At 41.2% G+C, this 24,219-nt stretch overlaps 1 protein-coding gene across 3 annotated transcripts; it reads right to left on the reverse strand.

Annotated features, from left to right (window-relative positions):
• Positions 1 to 23: 23 nt before the first annotated feature.
• On the reverse strand, positions 24 to 23,337 carry etv1 (ETS variant transcription factor 1). 3 transcript variants are annotated; one of them, XM_061777622.1, is made up of 12 exons: positions 23,205 to 23,337; positions 22,070 to 22,129; positions 21,784 to 21,871; positions 15,353 to 15,406; positions 7,729 to 7,858; positions 7,447 to 7,617; positions 6,983 to 7,233; positions 4,473 to 4,544; positions 4,329 to 4,397; positions 4,073 to 4,242; positions 3,332 to 3,433; positions 24 to 2,036 (listed from the first exon to the last, which is right to left on the reverse strand). In XM_061777622.1, the coding sequence occupies exons 2-12, from the start codon at positions 22,112 to 22,114 to the stop codon at positions 1,815 to 1,817; spliced, it is 1,374 nt and encodes a 457-aa protein (XP_061633606.1). In that variant the 5' UTR covers positions 22,115 to 22,129; positions 23,205 to 23,337; the 3' UTR covers positions 24 to 1,814. The 3 variants fall into 3 exon arrangements, with proteins under 3 accessions (XP_061633606.1, XP_061633607.1, XP_061633609.1); XM_061777623.1 differs by lacking the exons at positions 21,784 to 21,871; positions 22,070 to 22,129; positions 23,205 to 23,337 and adding an exon at positions 19,814 to 20,384; XM_061777625.1 differs by lacking the exons at positions 21,784 to 21,871; positions 22,070 to 22,129; positions 23,205 to 23,337 and adding an exon at positions 13,362 to 13,399 and having other exon boundaries at positions 15,353 to 15,369.
• Positions 23,338 to 24,219: the final 882 nt, after the last annotated feature.

Genomic DNA, 24,219 nt, shown 5'->3' on the forward strand with positions numbered 1-24,219 from the left:
AGATAGTACTACTCAGAGAGGTCTTCATTGAACATTATGTTTATTATTGTGGTTGACAGATATTTATAATCAGCGACATGAGAGGGTCAAAACATTAGAAACAGTAGGAGGCATGTTCTGGAAGGTAAAAAGGGGAGTTCCTATTGAGGTGTCCGGGTCAATTTGTTGACGTTCACATGTTCATCAGTCCACTTCCGAGTGTGTTTTATGTCCCAAGCGTGTTTGGATCCTTGCACTGTCTCCACTGTGATGATCAATAAAGTCACGTTAGCGCTCATGTTCTCTTCAAATGAGCGCACAAGCAGGAAGTCGTCTGGGTAAAAGACCCCAAAATTCAGAATCAAAGTTTCTCCTGGCTGTGACGAATCCGGTCTCAAATATTAAGTCTTCATCTTAATATTTTTGGGGGAAAAACAAAACACTTAATGTACAAACATAAACAACGGCAGAGTCGTCAGGTTCCATAAAGTGCACGCCAACAAAATAGAGTTGACGATGATAACGATGCTAATAATAATAAATGGGTGCTTGCTCCCTATTTTTCATGGTGAATGCTCAAAGTCATGCTTCGCTCACATTACATGGCATTCACAATTCAACATCACCCATCTGTCGAGGATGCCTGCTTCCAATCGGAGCCGATTTGGGCAAATTCCCTAATGGACGTTAATACAAGTGCAAGCCCTGGATTTTGGCTGCTTGAAACCAAAATAGCTGACTTGCTCTTTGATTTGGGACATGGGTCCTCAAGACTTGTGTTTTGTCATGACGATTTCACGATTTGACTCTGGAAGATGAGGATGTCCACCCAATTTTGGGTCAATCAGGAAAACCTGTTTGTTCTAACATTCAAGTTCTCTTTTTGATGGAAATCAGCAAGAAAATGACAGCTTCGAAGCAAAATGGCTAATTTGCTGTTCAGTTTCGGCTACGGGCCCTTGTAACTTTTTTTGATAAACGATCATCCAATTCAGTTGGAGTTGGGGAAACCGGTGCTGGGGGGCAGATTTTTTTGCAACTTTTGAAATGGAATTTTCCACGTGTCCTTATATAATGGACATGGCCACCCAATTTTGTGTCAATCGGTGAAACCGGAGCGCGGGGCGAATTTTCAAACTCAATTCATTTCCTGCTATAACATCATCAAAGCTGTTTGGTATACTTGGTTCGGATTTGGAAATAATCTCAAATAAAAATTTGTCATCGAAGGATCCCTGGAAATAGCCAATACGAGTGTTAAATGGCCACTTCAAACCAAAATGGCAGACTCCCCATGTGTTTTCAGGCATGGCTTCTTAGATTTTTTTTATGAGGTTACTCATGACAGACACGACCACCGAATGTCCCCTTCCTCAGCGAAACTGGCTTCGGGGGGCACCTTTTTTGAAACAGTCCCAAACATGAAATTTCTCCAGGACGAATAGGCCTGGTAATGGCCAAAATGATCCGAAAATGAAAAATGTCAGAATTCCTGCATCCTTTCAGGCATAGCCTCTTGAGACTTTTGGGCTCGACTCAATCTAACAAATTTCATGTTGCCAAATGAAATTGGCTTTGGAGGTGGAATTTTCAAACAAAAGATGCGAGGGAACACATGTTTTGCAATTTCGCATCATCCATCTGTCTAGTTGACAAATTGAGTTGAAATGTGACAAAATGTGAAGGACAAGAGTTCGTCTTTGAAGGAGGACCCCTGGAAATAGCCAACATGAGCCTAAAATGCCTGCGTCAATTAATAATAGTAATAATAATAATAATAATAATAATAAGGGAGGATTGTGTTATCCTTTGAGTTGAGTCTTTGTCCGCATCCTCTAGTAGACGTAGGCCTCGCTGTATGGATGTGGCTGGCAATACGGCGCCTCCTGGGCGTAGGGGGCGCTCTCGTCAAAGTGCGATAGGGGCACGGTGTCCTCCTCGTTGACGTGACGCTCCACGTCGCTCTTAAGGACCGGACGCTGGTTGTCGGGGAACGCCATGGAGAACAAGGCCTCCGGGTCGCACACAAACTTGTACACGTATCTCTCGCCCGCCACCTGCCGTGGATGGATGGATGGATGGATGGATGGATGGGGAGGAGGAAGGTTGGGATGGATGGATGCATGCACGGTGGAGGTGATGAGCGGGTGAGGTTAAGAACACACTTTAGCTCCATTTGAAGCATTTTGTCCTTGTGTTGCTCAACTCTTAATAATAAAGTCGTGCAGTAAAATTGGTGGGACTCTGTTACTGTTCAGTTTTGTTTTCCAACATACATCATCCATTGTCTGCCAAAGCTCAACGAAACATACATTTCAAATGGTTGTTGTGACTAGAAGCGGTTGCTATTACTATTAGCCTATTAGCGTACATAAGGCAGCAAATATTTGACACATATCAGGCAGAAAACGCATGGCCGTTAGGAAAAAAAGGACGAATATGAGATGAAATATTGCACAAATATTAGATGAGGAAATATTTTGGGGAGAAGTAAACAAACAGACAAAAAATACACCAATATTGGGAAAATTAAACATCTTAGATACAAAATTGACAAAAATCGGACAAAATGCAAAAAAAAAAACAAAAAAATGTTAAATGCAAAAAAATAAAAATAAAATGCGTGTGGAAATACACAAACTATTTGGAAACATAATATTAAACGCAAATTAATAATAATACTAATAATAGGTAATAAATCAATAAAATATAGGGAACAAATACACATCTATTAGACAAAAGACAAAACCGGGAGAATAAACGCAATATGGAGGAAGAATTCGAAGATGTTAGGAAAAAATGCACATAAATTAGACGAGAGATTTTAAAAACAAATTGATGAAAAATCCACAAATACTAGAATACAAAATAGCAACAAATAGAATATAAAAATACATACATAAAAATACAAAAACTATTAGGAAAAAATACACAGTCAGACCCAAAAATACACAAATACTGGAGGAAATGTACAAATATTAGACTACAAAAATGTTTTGCGGGTAGATATAAAAATATTAGCAATAAAAAAAATGTTAAGAACAAATACACAAATATGAGATCAAAAATATAAAGCTTTTGGGAAAAAATAAAAATCTACTAGATTGAGATGAAAAATAGAAAACTATTAAAAATATTAGGACAAAAAAAACCATCATTTGAAAAATACAAATTATTAGCGATAAATTAGATGGTAACAATTACCGTCTAAAAAATGTAACGTGACTTTTGTTTTGATTGGAATTTTATACACCTATTATTCAATCAAAACAGAATAATAAATTACTAACATCATGATAAATGTTAAACACATTGAACGCTCCGTTTCCGTTTTAAAAAGTATTTGACTGACCTTTTGCATGATTCCTTTTTCGTAGTAGTAACGCAGCGATCGGCTCAGCTTGTCGTAGTTCATGGCCGGTCGGTTCTTCTGGATGCCCCATCGGCGTGCCACCTGTGACACACGCACGCAAACACAAACACACGCGTATTCGTAGTAACAACAATGGCTGACACTCAACAGCTGTGAAAAAGCAAAGAGTCCACGTGGAGCTAATGACGCTGATTAAGGCATACTGTAGCGCAGTGACTGGCATGGTTGGCGTTCATTACTGTGCTCTGAGGAGGAAGCAGATGTTGCGGCACCTGTCTGGCATCGCGCCCACCTGCCCGCCCGCCAATCACCCACCCTCCCTAACACACAGCTATTTTGGGGCCATATTTTCGATATTACTGTCATAAGTAAACATGGGGAAACACACAAGTTGTCTTTCTACCTCATTCCTGGCAAGGAAGAGGACCAATTGCATAGAGCGGAAACGGAATTCTTTTTTAATGTGATCACGAACATACAATTGTTAATAATTAATAGCCACATGCTGGTTCACCAGACGTCAGTTCACATCTAGCACCTTGTTCTGATGAAGTTCCATTACAATGGGAAATCTTCTATGTTGATATTCTTGCAGAAAGTGAACACAAACATAGAATTTCCTACAATTCCTTCGGTTTTCAACCCTTTAAATGTAATAAGAGTGTAATAATGACGTAATAACACTATTAGTTTCCAATGATTCCCGGCGGTTCTTCTCACCTCCTCAGGTTCGATGAGCTTGAACTCCATGCCGCGGCCCGTCCAGGCGATGAAGTGCGAGTTGGCTGGGTCGTCCAGCAGCGCCACCAGGAACTGCCACAGTTGAAGAGACCCTCGCCGCTGGTAGGACGGACCCTCGCGGTACAGGCCCGCTTCCTGCTTGATGTCCCCTGAAAGCAGGAAACACGCTCAGGAGTTAAGTACCACATCACACATGGTCTTCGGTCTTCACATGGTCTTGGCTTATAGTACCTACCCTCCACTTTCTCGGGCACCACGCAGGTGTCATCGTAAAAATGCCTGGCCACTTTGTCAAACATGCAACCTGGACAACGAGAAGGAGTGTTGGGAATGTTGTTGTTGTTGTCGTTGTGAAGACTCCAAACGTCATTGTTGGTACCTTCAGTCCGATTGGCGTGGGCCAGGTAGCCGTCTTGGCGTAGGTAGACCGAATGGCAACTGGGCACCTCCGCTGAAAGCCAGGGTGTGAAAAAAAAAAACGGTGTTATAAAAACAAGACAATAACATTGTGTCCTCAGGCTAGCTGGTAATATCACACCGCAAATACACGCTTGCGGCTTGTAGAAGACGATAAAACAAGCTGACAAAGGCTGCGAGAGGCAACAAAAACCATCCGAGTGCGTCCACTGAATATTGTGCTAATTTAGCATGTTAGCATGACAGTAGGGCATGCTAAACAGGCTACCACGTTAGATTTATAATGTGACCGCGTGATAACACAGCTTGATCTTATGACATGATGATGACAAGATAGTAACAGTCATCCTTGAGATCATTATAATTTGTATTTGAGTGGTAACATATTAGCATCAGGGAGCAATAATACGATAGCATATTAGTATCATAATGTGATAGCATTATACTATAATGGCCTGACAGCATCATAGTTTGTGACACAGTGCAAAAATGATTACACTGGGCTACAATAAATGTTTGTATGCAGTTTTGTAAATTGTCTGAGGTTTTCAATCTGAAAGTTGTTTAGTCTTTTAATCAAATGTTACAAACTTTGCTTACTGTACACTGAATAGGAGACGTTGATAAAAGGAAGTACCTGTGAATTTAATGATACGTCATCATTGTTCAAAATTCTCGGCATGAACCTCCATTTATTTGAAACTCTAAAGCAAAAATACAATAAATATGTAGCCATAGTTCAAAAGGTTGACTTGATTGAGCATAACCATTGTGATATTTGGATTCAGCACATCAAAATTGTCCTTACTCAGCTAAAAAAAAAACAGTGTTATACGATCATTTGCTAGCATGTTAGCATATTAGCATAAGGGCATAATAATGTGATAGCCTTATAGCCTAACAATGATATACTGCAACATCTTACCATTAGCATGTGGCATTTGGCTATTAGTGTGATATTGTGATAATATGGCAGTATGATAAAAAACTATATGATTTTTTTTGTAGCAATAACGCGTTAGCATTCTAGGGTATGACGAGCTAATAGCTTCGGAGTGTGATAGCATGACAGTGCAAGACAAATTGAATGTTCAATCTTCATCCAACTTCATCAGCCTAATGGGCGCGCGGCGGAAATTGTCGCTAATGACATTAGCTGTTAGCTGCACCCCTCCCTACCATCCTGTTGTTCTGTCAACTTGACCACCGCTGTTCAATTCACCATCAGAATCATTTACTCATTCCATACTCCCTCGTCACAATGCGGGGATTTTTAGATAGCGGACGATACAGTTGACTCATCAGTCAAATGAAAAAAAAGGTTTGAGACACGACTTTCTCCTTTATTGTTGCCCGTTTTCCTTCTTTTTTTGGTAATTTGCTTCTTCCTTGGAAATCGTTTCTTGTGCTTGTGTTTGTGGTTTGATTGAAAAAACAATATTGTACACTGTACAATATTGTTTGCACAACTGCAGTTGGCCTTTAGCGCCGTCGTTTGCGCATGTGCGCGATCTCAGTGTCAGAAAAATTCCGATGTCATCGATTATATATGTATATGTATATGTATCAACCGACGGGATGGATGATAGGCTGACGTCCTTTTTTTTCTTAACGTCACGCGATGTCATGCGATCAACCAATACCAGTCGACCGCGATCGACGCATTGAGCACCCCCGTTGTACAGTATATGGTATGTGGAGCCTCACAGGTTCCGACACAGGTTCGCAGTTTTCCTGTTACAGGAGACTTCAATTTGTTTTGCAGCTGTCAATTTAGGTCACTTTTGGCTGCATCGCTCAGTGTGAGGTGGGACGACAGAGACACAGACTGGGAACCAAACGTCCAGCGGCATTTTGTCACTTGGTATGTGTAAAATGTTTGGTTGAGTTGTCTTTGAGTAAATGATCAAAATATAATGGCCGGCTAGCCTGCTAGCTAACCTCACGCTATCCATTTCAGCATCAAAAGAAAAGTCATCTAACATCACTTGAAGATCTCCCGAATATGAGTGTAGGAGGACACATTGAGAACGTTGACCGGGCGTAACCTCCGCCAACTCCCTTATTAGCACGCCACAGGAAATGGCTCTGACCGCAGACCCCTACCACCGCCAGAACCCCTTTGCCTAATAATGGGCAAACTCAATCAACTCCCCTCCGCTTCCCTCCCTCCAATATCCAGGCTACCCGTGGTGGAAAGTAATGAAGTGTAAATACTTTGTTTCTGTACTTAAGTAGATTTTACACTTACTGTTCTTTAGTGAGCTTTCTGACGACTTTGTATTTTTATTCCCTGCACCTTAAAAGAGATATAGATGTACTCCTTATTTTGTCAAAATAGGTATTTCAGAGTCTGTACTTCAGTGCAGGAGTTGAACCGTCTACTTTTACCATTCTTTTATTCACTCAAATATATGTACTCGGACCAAAGTGTGAGTACTTTTGCCACCTGTGCTGGCTGCCATTCCTCACCGGAGTCGTAATTGAAGTCCCGGGGCTCCTGCTTGATCATCATGGCGGCGGGGTACATGTGGGCTAGCGGAGCGCCCATCATGGCGGGGTGGGGTTCGAACAGCGGGTCGGCGTACTCCTGCTTGAAGCCTTGAGGAGGGAAGGGTATGCTGGGCTCAGACATCTGTCGCTGGTAGAGGGGCCGAGCGTCGCGGGACATGGTCGGCGGGGACGGGAACGAGTGGCACGGCTCGGAAAGCTGACGGCGAAATCTGAAGGAAAGAAATTGGCTTGTTTACTGCGGGTTAGCCATTAGTGCTAATATGTTTGCTAACAACAAAAACAACAACAACAAAGGGCTGGTGCGTTGAGTTTATTCCGATTAGCCACGAAAGGCTAGCCGTTGCGCTTACTATTAGCCACAAAGGGCTAACGCATTGGGAGTTCACATGCTAACTTCCTTAGCGTGAATGTTAAAAATGGACCTGTGGTCGATGGCGTAGGCGGCATCGGGCAACGAGGGTGGCGCGTGGGCATAGGTCCGCTCGGGCTTGGGCGTCGGGGCCCCATGGTGTAGTGGGGATACGGGGGTGCTACAGGGGGGCGTCACTGGGCTGGAGGGCTTCATGCCTGCGTGCTGCTTCTGCTCGTAGGCACTGCGGCACACACATCACGTACATATTCTTGAAGCGCATGTGCCTGTGTGGACTTATTCCTATTGTGCAACGTGGCAGTTAATGTAGAGTGAAGGGCGAAGCGGCACAGACCTGACGTTGTACAGGCACTTCTCTCCATACTGGAGCTTGAAGGGCCGCTCTAGGCTGCAGGTGGAGCTCAGCTCAGAGCATGGACTGTGCAGCTCCCTCTTGATCTTCAGCTGCAGTCCGTGGAACACCACTACACCGGGACGACCGAAGACATCAGTTAGGGTTCAATAGGACCAAACTACACAATATGACACGTATATTTATAGATTTTTATTTTGGGACACATTACACATGACATAAATTGAAACGAAAGTTAGTCTCGGAAGGTTCCTGGCAAATGGCCAAAATGGCAACTTCAAACAAACTTCATAATCATAATGCCACTTATATAGCGTTTTTTCAAAAATACTCAAAGACACTTTACAATTGCACACATTAGTCTTTCGCTCTACAGTCATACCATAGTGGTGGTAAGCTACTTGTGTAACCACAACTGTCTGACAGGAGTATGGCTGCCATTCTGTGCCTACAGCCCCTCTGACCACCAGCAAACGCCCAACCACGCTTCACAGGCAACGTGGGTTAAGTGTCTTGCCCAGGGACACAATGACAACACGGGCTCACGCAGGGATACGAACTGGCGACCCTCAGCTTTGAGGGCGTACATTTACCCTCTGCACCACGCCACAACACTTCGAGCCTCGCTCAGCTGACTCTGGGCGAGAGGTGGGGTACAAGCCAATCGCAGTTTATGATAGACATGCATACCAAGATTCATATGGCCAGGAGAACCTGGCTGTAGAAGCTGAATTTAACACAAATAATATTGTGGTTGCATTATTGGCATTTCAAGTTTTGAAGACATTGCTGGCAAAAAAAATTCTTCTTCAATTCATATGTCTCGTACATTAAGTTCAAACTCGGTAGCAGTCAGCCCAAGCGTGTCTTTAAAGGACCCCAAGAAACGGCGCTAAAATGGCTGCTTCGAACCAAAGCGGAAGACTTCCTGTGTCTTTTTGAGGCGTTTTAATTCCGTTTTGCTAAAGCTGAGCTCAGATCAGAACCTGGATCTGCATTGACTCTACAAGGTGGCACGGAAGGTTCTGAAAGAGCACAAAATGGGGGGGATTTTTGGAGGGGGATTTTCTCACGTCTTGACTGACAGCTGCTGTCTGAGTCCGAGGGGATCTGCCAACACGTCATGCGACGCACAGCCGGACCGCTGTTGTGGGGGGAGGTTAAGGGTGGGTGGGGCTGGGGCGTAAGAAAGCGCGCATGAGGAGACCTTTGAAGATGCTCGCATGGAACAAACCTTGTTGGACGACAATAGTCATTTTTAATAACAATATGATCACAACAACATTCAGTAAACTGCCATTCATCACCGTTTAACGTTGGCACCCCCACTGTATCACAGCTTAGCAAGCAATAATTTTTTGAATGTATCATGTTTTTACGTTATACAGGTAATTGCACGCCTCCCGTGTCGTGCCACTGTCTCAACTGTCTGAGTAGTGTCATGCAAAACATGATGTCATTATGTCGCTTAAAGGTTGAAAGTCCGGATGTGTTTTGAAAGAAAAATGAGTGGAAATAATTCGGTTACGTACATTTGAGTAAGCCTGTTTTGTTAAAAATGGGTCGCTGTAATGCTCCGGCGCAAAGAGAACTGGCCAGCCACAAAAGTAAACTGCTTAGTCAGCTCATTTTGGTGTTTCAATAGACAATGTTTCAGTCTCTTTTGTTAGGTGTCACTTTTACAGTAAACATCAAATGAGAGTGACAAATAAACTGTGTTGCCTCTTATTTGGAGAAGTGTGCAAGCGAGAGTGAAAACAGATGCTGTGGATTACCTCAAAAAGTGTAAGTGTTCTACTATTGAAATAAAAACTGTTTTTTTGGTATGTTTTCTCCATATCATGTTTTTTTTCCCCCCACCAATCGCAGGCGGGTCTGGAACGTATCCCATGCGTTCACTGGATGTCATGAGATTGTGTACCTAATGAAGAGGCCTATTTCTCTTAAGCGGTCACACTTTCCACACGACCTCCGCGTCATCGATCACTTCAGCAAAAGCAGGCTTATCTCGGCTCATTCAGTGTGCCCATGTTTACGTGGCGTCGATGAAGATCTTTAATCGAACACTGACAGCGTCACGACGACGTCCAGGAGTCACACCTGGAAATGTCACAATGGATTTTTAGCGGCGGGGTGCCAAGGTACTCTGATCGATACAGACCCCAACTCCGTCTGCTTCCTTTTCTCGCATAGAATGTCACGGCCATCACGGCGTGATTGCTCTCATTATCTGCACATTGATTAAGAAGTAAGACGCCAGCGCCTTTTAAAAGAAGCACTTTCGGCAATTAGCGACTGTAGCTGCAACGCTAACGTTTTCCATGCTGTTCGGAGATCGAATCCATGCCAACTTTTTTGGGTGGTTCAGGGCGAGTCGTCAACCTTTGCTGCCACGCTCTTGCCCACACATGACGACGAAAACTAACATTTTTCACTATTTCACGTCACCCATCTGTCTCGTATACGTGGTTCAAATGTGCTAACAATTGGACAAAATGTCGATGATGCAGCCAAAAAGACCCTAAAATGGATGCTTCAAACCAAAACAGCTGATTTTTGAGTTTTTGGGCATGATTTATTGAGATTTTTTTTTTTTTGCGGGTCTCCTCACGATTGACATTTGTTGTGTCCTTACGTGAAACTGGCTTCTGGGACTGAATTAAAAAAAAGAATAACAATCTACAGTGCGCCACAGAGGATACACTCTTGAGTCCCTTCATTTTTGTTTGTTTTTTTTCAAAAAGAATTGTTGTGTGCATAAAAACACAGTAATCACATTTGCTCTCCACATAACCTGCAAACTTGGAAAACGTGAGCACCAAACACGACTGTACCTAATGTTTTGTCCTTCCTTGTTCTTCTTCTGTGGGGTTAATTGGCGGTTGGCAAACCAGATTCATGGCGCATCGCAGCCACCAACTGATATTGGCCTTCCACTGCAAGGAAGCCAATGTGAATTGATGGTTTGCTGTGGTGATCTGAAACGCACTCGTACCGCAAATTTCTGCTCGTACCTCAACAACAAGAAAAATCGTCTGAGCAGTGGCTTGTATCTCTCAAAATTTGCGTGTCAAGGCACTTGTATCTCAAGGGACTACTGCAATTGCCTATAGATGGAAAAGCACTACTTTAAATGAAGCTCCTAAACTCACTTCAACACCAAATATTACAGTACTATGACACCACTATTATTGCATTGACCTGAGCACGAAAACAGGGAAAAGGTGAGTTTTTCAGTGAATAATGAAGGATGAGTAAAAAAAAAAAAAAAAAAAAAATCTGAATAGGCAAATTTGAAAATGCACGACTGTATCTGTAAAAAGTGAAGAAAATAAGCACATTTTTTTTGGCCAGATTTTCTGCAAAAATGAAAAGAGAAAAACCATTTCAGTGGAAAAAGGAAGTAGACCCACTTGATTTGCTTTAGTGGCCGCCCAAAAATGATGTGGCGGGCCGCAGCTCCACAGTCAAAGAGCAAGACAAAATACAAACTCTCTTTACGGTGCATAGGGAGTGATTCCCAACACAGCTCCAGATGGGTTTGTCTTTAAAGGGCCCTTGGAAATGGTCAAAATGACCTTAAAATGGCTGCCAAAATGGTCAAAACCAAAATGTCCGACTTTCATTCACACAAAAAAAAAACATTTCGCGCTAATTAATGAGTCCTTGGCTGTGACATGTTGGACATTCTCAGGTTCAAATGGTGTGTTTTTGCCGCCCATATTTGGCAGATTCTCTCCCAGTTCATTCATTTAAAAAAAAAAAAAAGGTTTTTTTGGCCAAGGGTGAAAAAAAATCTTCTATTTCATTTTCACCTACTGTAGGTGCTGGCCTTCGTTGTTAAATGACAGTGAGGCGGCGGAGACAAAACGTGGGGCCTCATTTGACACCTCCGCCGTTCCCTGCTAAGTTATGCTAATGGTAAGCATCTGCGGAGATGAGACAAAGAAGAATCTTCTTCCTTCTCCACACTTCCACCATGCCGCTAACCCTAACCCGCGCCAGCGTGACATTGAAGACGACCGCCAAGTCGAAGTCCGACATGTTACAACTGGAAAAACAATCCAAAAGTCACTGGTATATTTGCTATGCTAATTCTATGGATTATACTGTGAGACCCTGGTTCATATTACGGTTCATTGTCCATGCCCTCACTATAAAGCAGATTTTTAAGCGGTGGTTTTGATGTTTCCTTTGTTTTTTTGGAATGCTGATTTTTTGAATGCATTTTTAAACTCCTAAGTGTGCATTTAGAGTTTCACCTGCTCAATGTAGTGCCACCGCATGCCGGGCAGCACTGAGGCATCCCCAACTACGGTAATATTTCCCACAGAGAGAAAATAGAGTATACGGGAAAAGAAGCTCTGTTTGTATGCGTTGCTGCTCCGTGTGTTTTAAAGTAGCAGTTGTTGGAAAGTTCAGAATCATCGTCATGTCGACACGAGAGGTCAAAAGTTTAAGAACACCCCAATTTGTTCAGTGCTTTTTTTTTGGGGGGAAATTGGAAGTCAAGAAGTTCATGTCCAATGAATAACTTGCTATTGTACAAATGGTGAACTTCCAGAGGTAACCCCCCCCTAAGGTTACCCAAAGTTGAAAAATAATGCTAAAAGGCACAGTGTCCTGGCTTAAACCCCAGTGAGTTGGTTTGGAATGCACTAGAAAGGAGAGTGAAAGCTAAGTAACCTATGAGTTTCAATTTCAAATGTATAAAAAAAAATTGGGGCGTTGTAAAACTTTTGACTGGTAGCGCATGCTCATTTCTGCTCGTCCCTCGATGGCAATTTAATATTACACGCGACCCTAGTGAGGATAAGCGGTAAGGGAAATGAATGAATGTCAGCATTAATCTAGCGGCGATTGCATGTAAAAGGAAATTCCGAAAAATGCTGGTTTCCCTACGGTGTGTTGCCTTAGTTCCTCTATTACAAATGGGTCTGAAAACCACCCGTGACAAACGAGGGTTGACCCATCTAACCCTCCAAACAAGCCTGCCTTTCACAAATATGTCATTCAATGTGGGTTGTCTTCAAGCTGCAGTGTACACATTGTGCACTTGTTTATTTTCAAGCTGTGGTTTTAGGGAGGATTTACAGTAGCAGTGTGGCTAAAAAATGGAACCCGACTATAATAATAGAAGCTGGTCGCTGTTTTGTTTTTCTTGGGGAGTGTTTTTGTGTACGTTGACTTCCTATCGAGTGTCATCCATCATCTTTGTCTCATCGGCCCTCTGCGGCGGCGGTATAGAAACCCATATGGGAGAGGTGGCGTCGGGATGCCCAACCACGGCGCCATCTGTCAGCGGCCTGCCGGTGTGCCAACCCTGCCGCTCAGATGGTCAGCAGCACTCGTGAAGGACAACCGGACCGTCGGCCTGACCTCTCCGACGGGATTTACACAAAGCTACCAAGTATTTCCCATGAAGTGCCCTTACTAGTGGCGGAAAGCTGCATCCAAATATCCACGTCCCATATCGATGCATACGTTTCAAATATATATTGGCTTACCGCTCCTACACACATTTAAACGTATTCAAGTATTTCTTAGTGGCTGTTGTCACTCTCCCGCCATCAAAAATGGGAGACATCACTTTGAGGAAATAAAGATTCTCTCACTGTTGATGTGTCGCTCCCAGTTGAAGTTGGCTGTAAAACTGACACACACACGACAAAACAAAAAGATAAACAGTGACAATTGGGTGGCAAAGTTGTTCTTACATCTGCTGATCCCAAAACCATTACCGCTGCAGGTTCTGCGCTGTGGGCAATACTAACTTTCATATCGATGCAAACAAAATACGGGGCCGCTTTCGCCCAAACTGATCAATTAAGGTGTATGCATCACCCAATTGTGGGTAATAGTAAAAAAGGTATGTGGCCTTATCAGTAAATCAAATGAAATACACGGCCGGTACCAATCGGGGTGAGTCATTAAATCGCAATGAATTGTTATCAACTTTAAGTGGCATTATGAAGTGGACATAAGTTTGGCATGGTTCAGGTAATAAGAACAAATTCAGAAACAATAGAGAGTAAGCAAGCAAACATTGTTTTTACCAATACTTTGTCTCGTTGGAATTTGTATTCAACGTATGAATGATTAAAAGCGATCACTTCTTTTCTGGCTTTGATTCATTAATAATGTCGCCAAGCATTTAAGTTTGAGGAGTACATTTCTGTGGTACTGGCCCTTGGTATGTCTTAACTAAGGTATTTGGAGTTTTATGACGGTGATTATTTTTAGTTTACAGTCAATGTGAATGTTCCCAAAATAAGTGATATATTGGAGTCGTAATAGGGGTCTCCAGCTGTGTGGCGAAAGGCTGTGCTCAATGAAATCTGATGGCTTTAATCAACTTTTATTGAAGCTTTCTCTGTCAATCAATCAATCCAACTGAAATAAGGAAGTCAAGATCAGAGTGAGGCGGGTCACAAATGCTAAAAGCGGTTTCAAAACAGCTTTAAAGTGGAATCAGCTTTAAGTTCTTCACGTGTCATTTCAAGTTGGAGGGAAAAATACCAGATATCAAAAAAAGAAAGAAAAAAAGAATACCACCCATTGTTTTTGGGACGTGAAATGCCAACAGGAACCTGCTTCAAGTTCCAAATGAGTTAAATGCGCCAACACGGGGGCTTAAAGTCCAATTTAGGACACTTTTTAAGGACGCGTTGATCTAATTTGAGAGTGCACAACTCAATGATTATTCATGTTTTCTCTCATTCAGATCTCCGTCATGCTAACATTTGCGGCCATTTTGATATTGGATCTGCACTGGTCTATCGTGAACCGACACTAACGCAGCACGCAAGACAGATTTCAAAGGCAAATTCTTTCGTTAAGAGTTCGCCAAAGTAGAACTTCTGCAATTTGGCCAAAATGGCTGTTTTTTGTTTTTTGGTCTTTGAGACTTTTGCATGGATCGTTTTAATAGACACGTTGATTGAATTTTGTGATTTTATAGCTGGCGTCGGGGGTTAATTCTTCTTCTTCTTCTTCTTCTTTTTTTTTTTACCCACATGAACTAAATATGTCCGACTTTCTCGGGTTAAAGGACATCGGGAAGACGTGTTTGTTGTCATTTCCGTCGAAGGCGTCCCATCCCAAAGACATGTGCTGACTCCGGTGGTCCCCACTGAGCTCCCCGCCGTCGCTCCTTTTCTGGCCTCCGTTGCCAAATCGTATGGCAAAGCAACCGGGCGACACTAACCCATCGCCTTCCATTTCCATCCAGCGTATTCTTAGCAATGTTGCGAGCGAAAAAGAAATAACGACAACGGCGAGGGGCCAACCAAAAAGAAGAAGAAGAAGACAAATCCTGATTTAGAGGAAGGTGTGCCCAAAAAAGCAGTTTTAGGAAGAAAAAAAAAAAAAAAAAAAAAAAAAAGGTCGAGGGGTGTCTCGTGAGATGAGAACATTTCTATTCTGGAAAAAAAAACAACAACAAACAAACATCTCCTCCCTTTTACTGCCTCCCCCCAAAATCAGGTGACACTCAGCCTGGCCCTCCCAATGTTAAAAATATCCTCTAGAAACAATATTCATCCCTATGCAAATAAGCACACACGCGCGCACACACACACACACACCGAGTGTTGGTCGCACTCACAATTTTCAGTCTGGAAGTCTGGGACAAACTGCTCGTCATTGTCGGGAACTTGAGCTGCAAGCACAAAGAAGACAAGACAAGACACCTTAAGATGTTTGTGATGTTGATCCAGAGGCCAACCCCGCCCCACTCCCCCCAGGACCCCCGAGTGAACAACAAGATGGAACTTCTTCATCTTTGTCTTTCTTCTTGTAAGCCACAAAGCGGCTCCACACGCTTCAATGTGGAAGCTGGTGTGGGCCGAAAATGCCGTCTTCATATTGAATAATAATAATAATAATAATAATAATAATAATGACAAAGGCCATTAAAACGACCAAAACAGCGACTTGGTTCGATGCCAGAATAATAAATTGAAAGGAAGAAAAGAAGCAACGAGGCAAATTCAATTGGGTCCTTTCAGCGCCGCGCTCGGGCCATAAAAAAATAAATATGTTGCTTGTAATAGTTACCCTATAATATGGGTTATATTTAGTGTTTGGGATTTTTAAAAATATCCCTTTTTTCTTTCATCCATTATCCATGAAGCTATCATGATAATATAAAATAAATAAAATATATCTACAGTAACATAAATTGGCTATGAGCAATTGCCAAGATTATATATATAAAAATGTACCAATAATTCTTATTATTTAATCATTTTATACATTTTCATCATTAATAATAATATATATAGAAAAAAAGGTTTGCTCGGAGCGGTTACCAAGAGAATAATAAATAATGTTCTTAAAAAATAAGGTTATATCTATTTTTAAATACCATTATAATATATACATAATATATACTGTACAAATAATAATGTGTACTTTTGAATTTTGGTTGTAAAAGTTGAAATATATTCAAAATGTTTATTTTTTTAGAATTTTTGATGTACATTTTTCAACGTATTTTTACAATTGAAAAATTCTGCCTTAAAAAAAGGCTCTATTGAAAAAAACCAACTTGTAAATGCCCTTTTTATTTTGCAATATTCTGTGCACAAAGGCCGTTTTGTTTGTAGTAGGCCACCCTTTTCACAAAGGCAAATCATTGTTGATGATGAATATGCTTTTCATTGCGTGGGAGCCTCTCTGAGCCGGTCCCGCCACTTCCTGGCATGCCCTCATCCAGTCTCCCATTGTTAGCATCTTCTAATTAGCTTCCCCCGCTATGCCGAATGCTACCTGTACACCTGTCCATTTGGCTCTCCCCTTTCCAAAAATTGAAATTTGCAATAATTATGCTTGAACACGGCCATTATCACATCTATTTATACACTCTCGCTGCAGTTAGAGTAACGCGTCTCGACTTGCCTGCTTTTCATTCTCCCCCCATTTATTTCACTCTGGACGAGATGATCGTGACACAATTTAAGTGTCAGCTCTCTATTAGTTGTTCATTTATTTATTTCGTCAAAGCAGGAGTGGGCAACCTGCGGCATGTCGGCCATTCGTCACGTGTTCATCCGGATCGTAGCAATTCCTGAATATAACAATAGAAGACCAAAGAGAAATCGGAGAAATTGTTGTGTCATTGATGCGCATCATATTTACAGTATATCCTTAAAAAAACGGATTTACATTTTTTATAAGGATGACAAAAATACCATAATAATGACAAATATTTCATACAAAGCACAAAATAAAAACCATAAACAACATAGATATACAATGGGGGAAAGAAATCGTACTGCGTCGCTTTTATTCATTTGTAGTATTCATTTATAATGTTTTTTTTTTTGTCAACCATCTCACCAGTTCAGGTTTTCTCGTCTCCAGTGTGCTCAACGCCTGCTATGAAAATATACACACATCAAATCACTGATCTATTTTGTATTTTGTTTTAAAAAGGATCATATACTATAAATAACCAACAATTTGCACATCTCTTTTATTGATTTGATATTTTTATTTCACACGTACTCCTTGTACATTTAACATTTGTGTATATATCCTCAGTGTATATTATTTTTGTCCCCCAAATGATAAATTCCTACTGTGTTTTTAACCTACATGGTGAATAAAGATGTTTCTAAAGAGCAGAGGGACTGGAAAAAGGGGGAACATTTAGTTCTTTGTTCCTGCTGTGTTGATATATAAGCATAAATAGTTACCATTTGGTCAATCAATATTGTGCCAACCATTTTTAGGTACTTTTGATCTAATACAGCCTCAAAAGGATCAGTCAATACCATGTGTAAAAGATTATACACACTAAAATGATTTGTGTTTTCAAAGAATGATGCTATTGTGCTATAAACAAAGTCAAAACATATTTTGCATTTGTACAAAATTGTGGCTTTTCGTAGACTGCGAGCATTTTAAAGCACACCGCCCATATTGCAAATTCTTAAACATTCATGTTAGCCACCATTCTGTCCACTATTTGAAGTACTTTTCATCTAGACATTGCTCCCAATGGTCAGTCAAAAGCATTTATATGACTATACACACTTTCTTTTTTTTTTAAATGCTGTGTGCACTCAACAAAACTAAAGAAAAAAAGGTATTCTGTAATAGCAAAGGGGATCAAAAAATGAACGCTCGTGGCAGCCCAAGCTTGCTGCGTTGACACACATAAGCGCACGATAACCAATTGAAGCATTTGAAAGCACAGGCTGCTGGAAGATTGGACACTTCGGAGAAATCGGAGCACCTGCGCAAACGTCTGGGCGCTCCCCACGCAGCGCCCACACCTTGAGGGGTGAGAAACGGACACAGGAAGGAAGGAAGTGCAGCGCAAATGAGTCGCCGGCTTTAGTCTGTCAATGAGACCGGCAAAAAAAGCAATTGGAACGCCGTGGCCGTTCATAAAATGACATTCATTGTTTCACTCACTGAGGGTAAAAGCATGGGCGATAGTGGGGGTGGAATCAAATACGCATGACAGCTGACAAAGTTCCCTCAACTGGAATATTCACTCCTGTTCCTCAACTCCTTCCTTCCAATTACCTCCACTAATAAATCTCCGCTTTTAACGGACAGGAAGTTATGAGCCGTCGTCGTAAGTGGTAAGTGGCACCCTGAGCCGAGATGAAATATTCATTTAATATTCAACAATTTGGTTGGCTGTCAAATCTCTTTTTTTATTTGGAAAGTTGTTTTACAAGGAGAGTGATGGCTCCACACACCTGAGAGGAGATGGGTTTTTTTTTTTTTTTTCAAACTACCTCTGCTCAGCTATTAACAAGGTTTTAGAAAAGAAATATTCTGGTTTATTTATAATCATCATACTCGAAATGTGGACTTCTAATATACATTTGTGATGGTGCAGCCGTTTTGTGACAAATGCTAGAAATTCAAGCAGAAAATGATGTTAAGGTTCCAGAAATCTGCTAATTTACGCTTGCTTCAAATAAACATTTGTACATGATGGCTATAGATGGATTTCTTAAAAAAAGAAATCACTATTCCAAGATAATGCGTGAATCTTTTGGGGGGGCGCCAAAAAATAGCTTAGATTTGAAATTTTGAAGTGATTTACATGCATCCAAAAATGTATTAAAAAAATATTTCATAAATCTGCTTCTGTATTTTTAAATTTCAAAACAATTATATCACGGACTTTAGTCAATATTTTTATCATACAATGTAGCCATTTGTGGCAACAGACAACAAAAAATATTTTTGAAATTATTTCCATGTGCATAAAAAAAAACAAATCACTTAAAATTGGTGTTTACATTGTGCAAGTAACTATATCATTAATGTGGACTTTTTTCAATTCAATGTTCATATAAGACTGCAGTCATTTGTGGGACCAAATGTTAGACAAAATAGCATAATATTGTCTAATATTTTTTTCCCAAGGATTTATATGTATTCGACAATGTACTTTAAAATGTACACGTATGATCTATTTGTTTGTATACTGCATACAATTATATATATATATATATATATATATATATATATTTCCATACGCAGTATCTATACTAGATATTCTATATACTGTAGCCTTTACTGTCTATTATAGATATTTGTCTAAAAAAAATCCTGTCACTATTCTGGCATTTGGCTAATAGAAATAATTTGGGTAATCCTAATTGACCTCAAACAGGGAACGTTTCGTCTAATTTCACGTCAGACAGTCAAGAAAAAAAAAGCAGAATGTGTCTCTTTATACAGTCGTGGCTAAAGTTCTTGAGTTTTTGAGCACGACTGTATAAATGGGGAACTTTAAAAAAAAAATCATATTCATGTGTCAATCAATACATTTTGTCAAAAAAACTATATCGTTTTACTTTTAAAATGACTTACATGCATTCAAAAATTGACATTAACTTTTGAAAAATCTATTATCTGTTTATTTACTTCAAAAAAATCAAGCTTCAAAATGTTTCAGAATCAAGTTTAAAATATATGACAAGCAATTCAAACACACTTTGAATTTTCAATTCAACAAGATTAAACAAGTGAAAAGCTTCAATTGAGCATTAAGAGCCAACTTTAAACAAATCTTGACAAGAGTTCCACTAACCAAAAGTTGTGTGCTGCAGACACGGCGGAAAGAGGACGCTGGCGCTTAAATCCTGAAGCATCCCGTCTCACTTAGAGCGCAGTGAGCTAGTTTTGCCATGGGAGGAAAAACATTTCAAACACACAAAAAAAGTACGCAAAAGAAAGCGAAAGCAAAAAAAAACAACAAAAAAAAAAACAAAAAAAAAAAGACTCTTTTTCTGTTTAGCGTGTCAGGAAAAAACGGATAGATCCATTCTTCTTTTTTTGTGCAGGCGAGGAGGAGCGGGAGGAGGAATTGAGGAATTGAAGCAGACAAGGTGATGGTGCAGCTGGAGATGATGGAGAAGAGGAAGAGAGAGAGAAAGTGCGAGAGAGAGAGAGAGAGAGAGAGAGAGAGAGAGAGAGGGGGCAGGGAGAAAAGAGAGAGAGCGAGCGAGGGAGGCGGCGCAGTTGCTCCCGCCAAAAAACCCAGTTGACAGTGAGCGCCGCGCAGCTAATTTGTGATGACACTCCCACAGCTAGAACCTCCTCGCTCTACCAGAAGACACCCCCCCCCTCCCACTAACGTAAGCCGGCGCCTCTTCGTAATTGGACCGCCGTGTCGGGCGTGGAACCGCAACCCCTCCCCCTCCCCCGGCGCCACTCTGTACAGGTTCAATGTTGTTCAATGTCGATTGGGAATGCTTGGCAATCATTTTTCTAAGGGCAAAAGATATCGGGGACCCTTGCAAATTTGAACGTTTTTCACCAAAGTAGTCTCGTGAATATTGATTTCAATAAACAGAGCCGGTGTGTTCATTTGTCCAATGAAAATCTCTCTCCCCCCCCCCCCCCCCCCCCCGCCCTGCATGTTTAATCTTGTCAAGCGGAGATTCTGGTGAGCTTGACACTAAAACATTTGGAAGCAAAATTCTTTCAAAAAAAAAAACAAATTCAGACAAAATGAGCAAGTTTGTGGGAATTGAAAGTACAACTAAACGAGCCGCAGCTTGTCCGAGTTTTTGTCTTGAGATAAGAGCAAGAATTTGAGATACAAGTGCGCTTCATACTCCAACCACTAGATGGTAGCAGCAAACTTCACAACATCCGGTCACCATCGACTTACATTGGTTTTCTTGCAGTGGTGGGACGATATCAGTTGGTGGCGCTAATTCACTATTAAGCTGGTTTGCCAACCACCAGTAGACCCCACAGAAGAAGAAGTAAGGACCATACATTAGGTACAGCTGTGTTATGTGCTCGCAGTTTCCGTGTTTGCAGGTTATGTGAAGGCCATATGTCATTACTGTGTTTTTACACAGCACTGTGCTGTTGAGTCCAATTTCTTGTTTGAAAAAAACAAAAAAACAAATTTTGTTTTGGATCAAATTTTGTTTTGGAATGGATCAATTGCATTTCCATTCATTCCAGTGGGAGAAGATGATTTGCTAAAGGTCTGGAGACATTTTTGGGGGTGGGGTTGTTTGTTACTAAATTAGACCCTTTGAGCCTTAAATGGAGTTTGGTCGGAAGACCAAAACCTACAGAGAAATCTGCTTTTTTTGAGAAGACGCATGCTTGTTTGAACCTAGCCTACATTATTATTCGTAAAACCTCGGTTTAGGAATTTAGAAACCTAAGATTGCTTTTCTTTTCGTGGAACTCACTGAAATATTTTCACCTTGGCCTTTGGATCCTGCAATGAAGTTTGTATGTGCACATTTGACCACAGTTCATAGAGAAATATGCCCTTTTTTTTCTTCCTCCAAAAGACCCGTTTATACTGTATTTGGACCGAGCTTAATACATTCTTTGTAAGCTCTAGTGTCAATAAATCCATTTCGATCCTCAACACATAACGGTCAGAACAGTTTGGACCTTGACTGTCAATCAAAACCACAAAAGCTTTTTTTTTTGTGTATGCTCATAATAAAGCCCACTGCAATGGAGATGCACAAAAAAAAAAAACAATTGGATTGCGGCTAAAATGTTTAGCGGCCGTGAAATTACCTTCAGTGTCCATAGCCAGGTTGGACTTAATCAACTTTCTCCTTCTGTCGTTTGATGACCTCTCACAAATTCTCCTCTTTTCTACTGTCTTTTGCACACACACACACACACACACACACAAGTACACAAATCAATTGTGTTAGCGAATGAATGAGTGAGCCTGACTCACTTAACTAGCTGAAATGTAAATTGTCTCCTGCTCATACATGCAAACATTTGTAATAGCAATTATTTCGATGGTGCAAAAATGAAGTGTTGGGACTTTTTTGCACGCTTGTTGACTCACTTTGGAGAGACTGCGAGGCACCCGCTGGTCATGGGATCCTGCCATCGTGCCCCCTGTTGCCTTGAAAATAGAAATGAATACAAAATAACAAGGGTGAGAAGAAATGAAGTCAAACAAATTTGGTTTCTCTACTTCAATAGATTTTTCAGGTACCTATACTTTGAGTACTGTACTATTTATTTTCAGACAAATTTCTACTTTTCTACTCTACGTTCTACTATGAAAACAGATATCTGTACCACTAAGATGTAAAAAAAAAAAAAAATCAAAATAAATACATAATAAGTAGTAAATCAGGTTAAGATTTGGATTGTTGGATTTATTTTGTTGTTAATGGAGCATTTTTTTGTTCGTCAGCTCATATTAACTATGGGAACAACAAAAAAAGAGCATAATTACTTTTGTGAGAAGAGTTTTTTTTTTTTGTAATCATTGTGCCAAGTTATCAAAATGGGTATTGTCTACAACTTATACTCAACATTTCTCTCTATTTACAGTATTTGTAATTTTGTACATATACAAATACATTTTAGTTGGTACAATTTTACTTTTACTTCAGTCAGGACGTTAACCACGACGTTAACCACGTTGGTAGCGTGAGTCATTCATAACAGTGTGTGATTGTAGCGCGAAATGTTCTCGGTTCAAAGTTCAAGCAGAAATGTTGCTAATTCTAACTTTCTTTTGTGAACTAGAGGTGAATATTCCACAACAGTTTTCGCAAAGCTCCTGAAGCCCAAGGAAACAAGTCTGCGCGAGGCGGCCGGGCGTTCCCACAAGTGCGCGGGCAAACGGTCGACGCCTCGTCGGTCACGCCTTCTGTCTCCGATTGGTTGTTTTTCCTCGTGCTAATGAGCCACTGTCAGGTTTGTACAGACAGTTTCAACAAATATGACATTGAAGTGCAGGAGTTGAATCAGCACCTTCACTTTACATTTACAGAATCCGCACCTCTACTTAAGCAGAAAGTGTGAGTACTTTTGCCACCTCTGTAAAATATATAAACATATAGCGGTGTTGCCATCACAGGTGAGGCGACACATCAGCTCACATGTCCTGGATGCTCTTCACAGCCTAATCCACAAAAAGAGAATCCACTTGAAAATAGGAGTCGGAAAGTGATAAAAGTACTTACAGTTTTCCCAGGGGCGCGATGCGTCGGCGAGCGGTTTGCGAGCGCACGCACGGACGGCGGGCTTGCTCCGAGCGCACTGCCGCAGCTCTTTTGGCCGCCTGGCGTCGCCTCCGCGCGGCCTCCTGCGGTGGAGTCAACCCTCCCCTGCCCTCCCCCAACCGCCACCAACCACAACTCCTCCTCTTTACCCGGCTGGAGGCGACTCGACTCGACTCGACTCGACTCGAACGACGACGGTGACTGGTTTTATGTTGGAGGTGTTTCACTGTTGTGGAGACATTTGAAGGACGTTATTAGCTGAACCTCACCTCGCACACCAACTGCCATTATTGACACACACACACACACACCGGAACCTTTTTGGAACAAACAGGGTGTGTGGTTGTCAGTCATCGCTCGCGTTGTGGCGTTGCTAGGCCTATTTTAGGGAAGCTGAAGCCCCTCTAAAATATTCTTAAGCCCCCCCAAAATGATTTGGTTCTATGTGGTTTTTCCAATTTGTCATTTTCTAAACCACCTAAACGATTTTGTTGCTCCCCCCCCAAATGTCTTTGTTTAGGTTTTAGTATTTTACTTTATACAGTACAAACATACAATAATGACACAATTACATAGAATGTAAAGAAATGTAACAGTTTTTGCCTTTTCTTTTCTCCTCAATTCAATGGACTTTGTGCTGTTCCCTCAGGTGTGCATGCCTTGGCCACCTGGGGGTGGTAAGATAGAAACATATGGATAAACTGCACATGGAGACAGTCACAAGTTACTGCTCTGTAAGTCGCAGTAATACGACTCATTCTTCGCAGAGGACAAAGAATATATGACTGTGGGTGTTGTTATTTTATCTGTCTACATGCGGAGATGCACCGTTTGCGTTCGAATATCCGTTGCTTAAAACGTCATAACACTGCGATTAAATTGACACTTCATGAGCTCATCTACGGCGTTTTGTATTATGTGTGTGTTACTGTTTAAATACACGACGTGTAATTCTTGGTTTGATTTTTTGCTTAAC

Source organism: Phyllopteryx taeniolatus, chromosome 6 (assembly GCF_024500385.1).
Source record: "Phyllopteryx taeniolatus isolate TA_2022b chromosome 6, UOR_Ptae_1.2, whole genome shotgun sequence".
Taxonomy (NCBI): domain Eukaryota; kingdom Metazoa; phylum Chordata; class Actinopteri; order Syngnathiformes; family Syngnathidae; genus Phyllopteryx; species Phyllopteryx taeniolatus.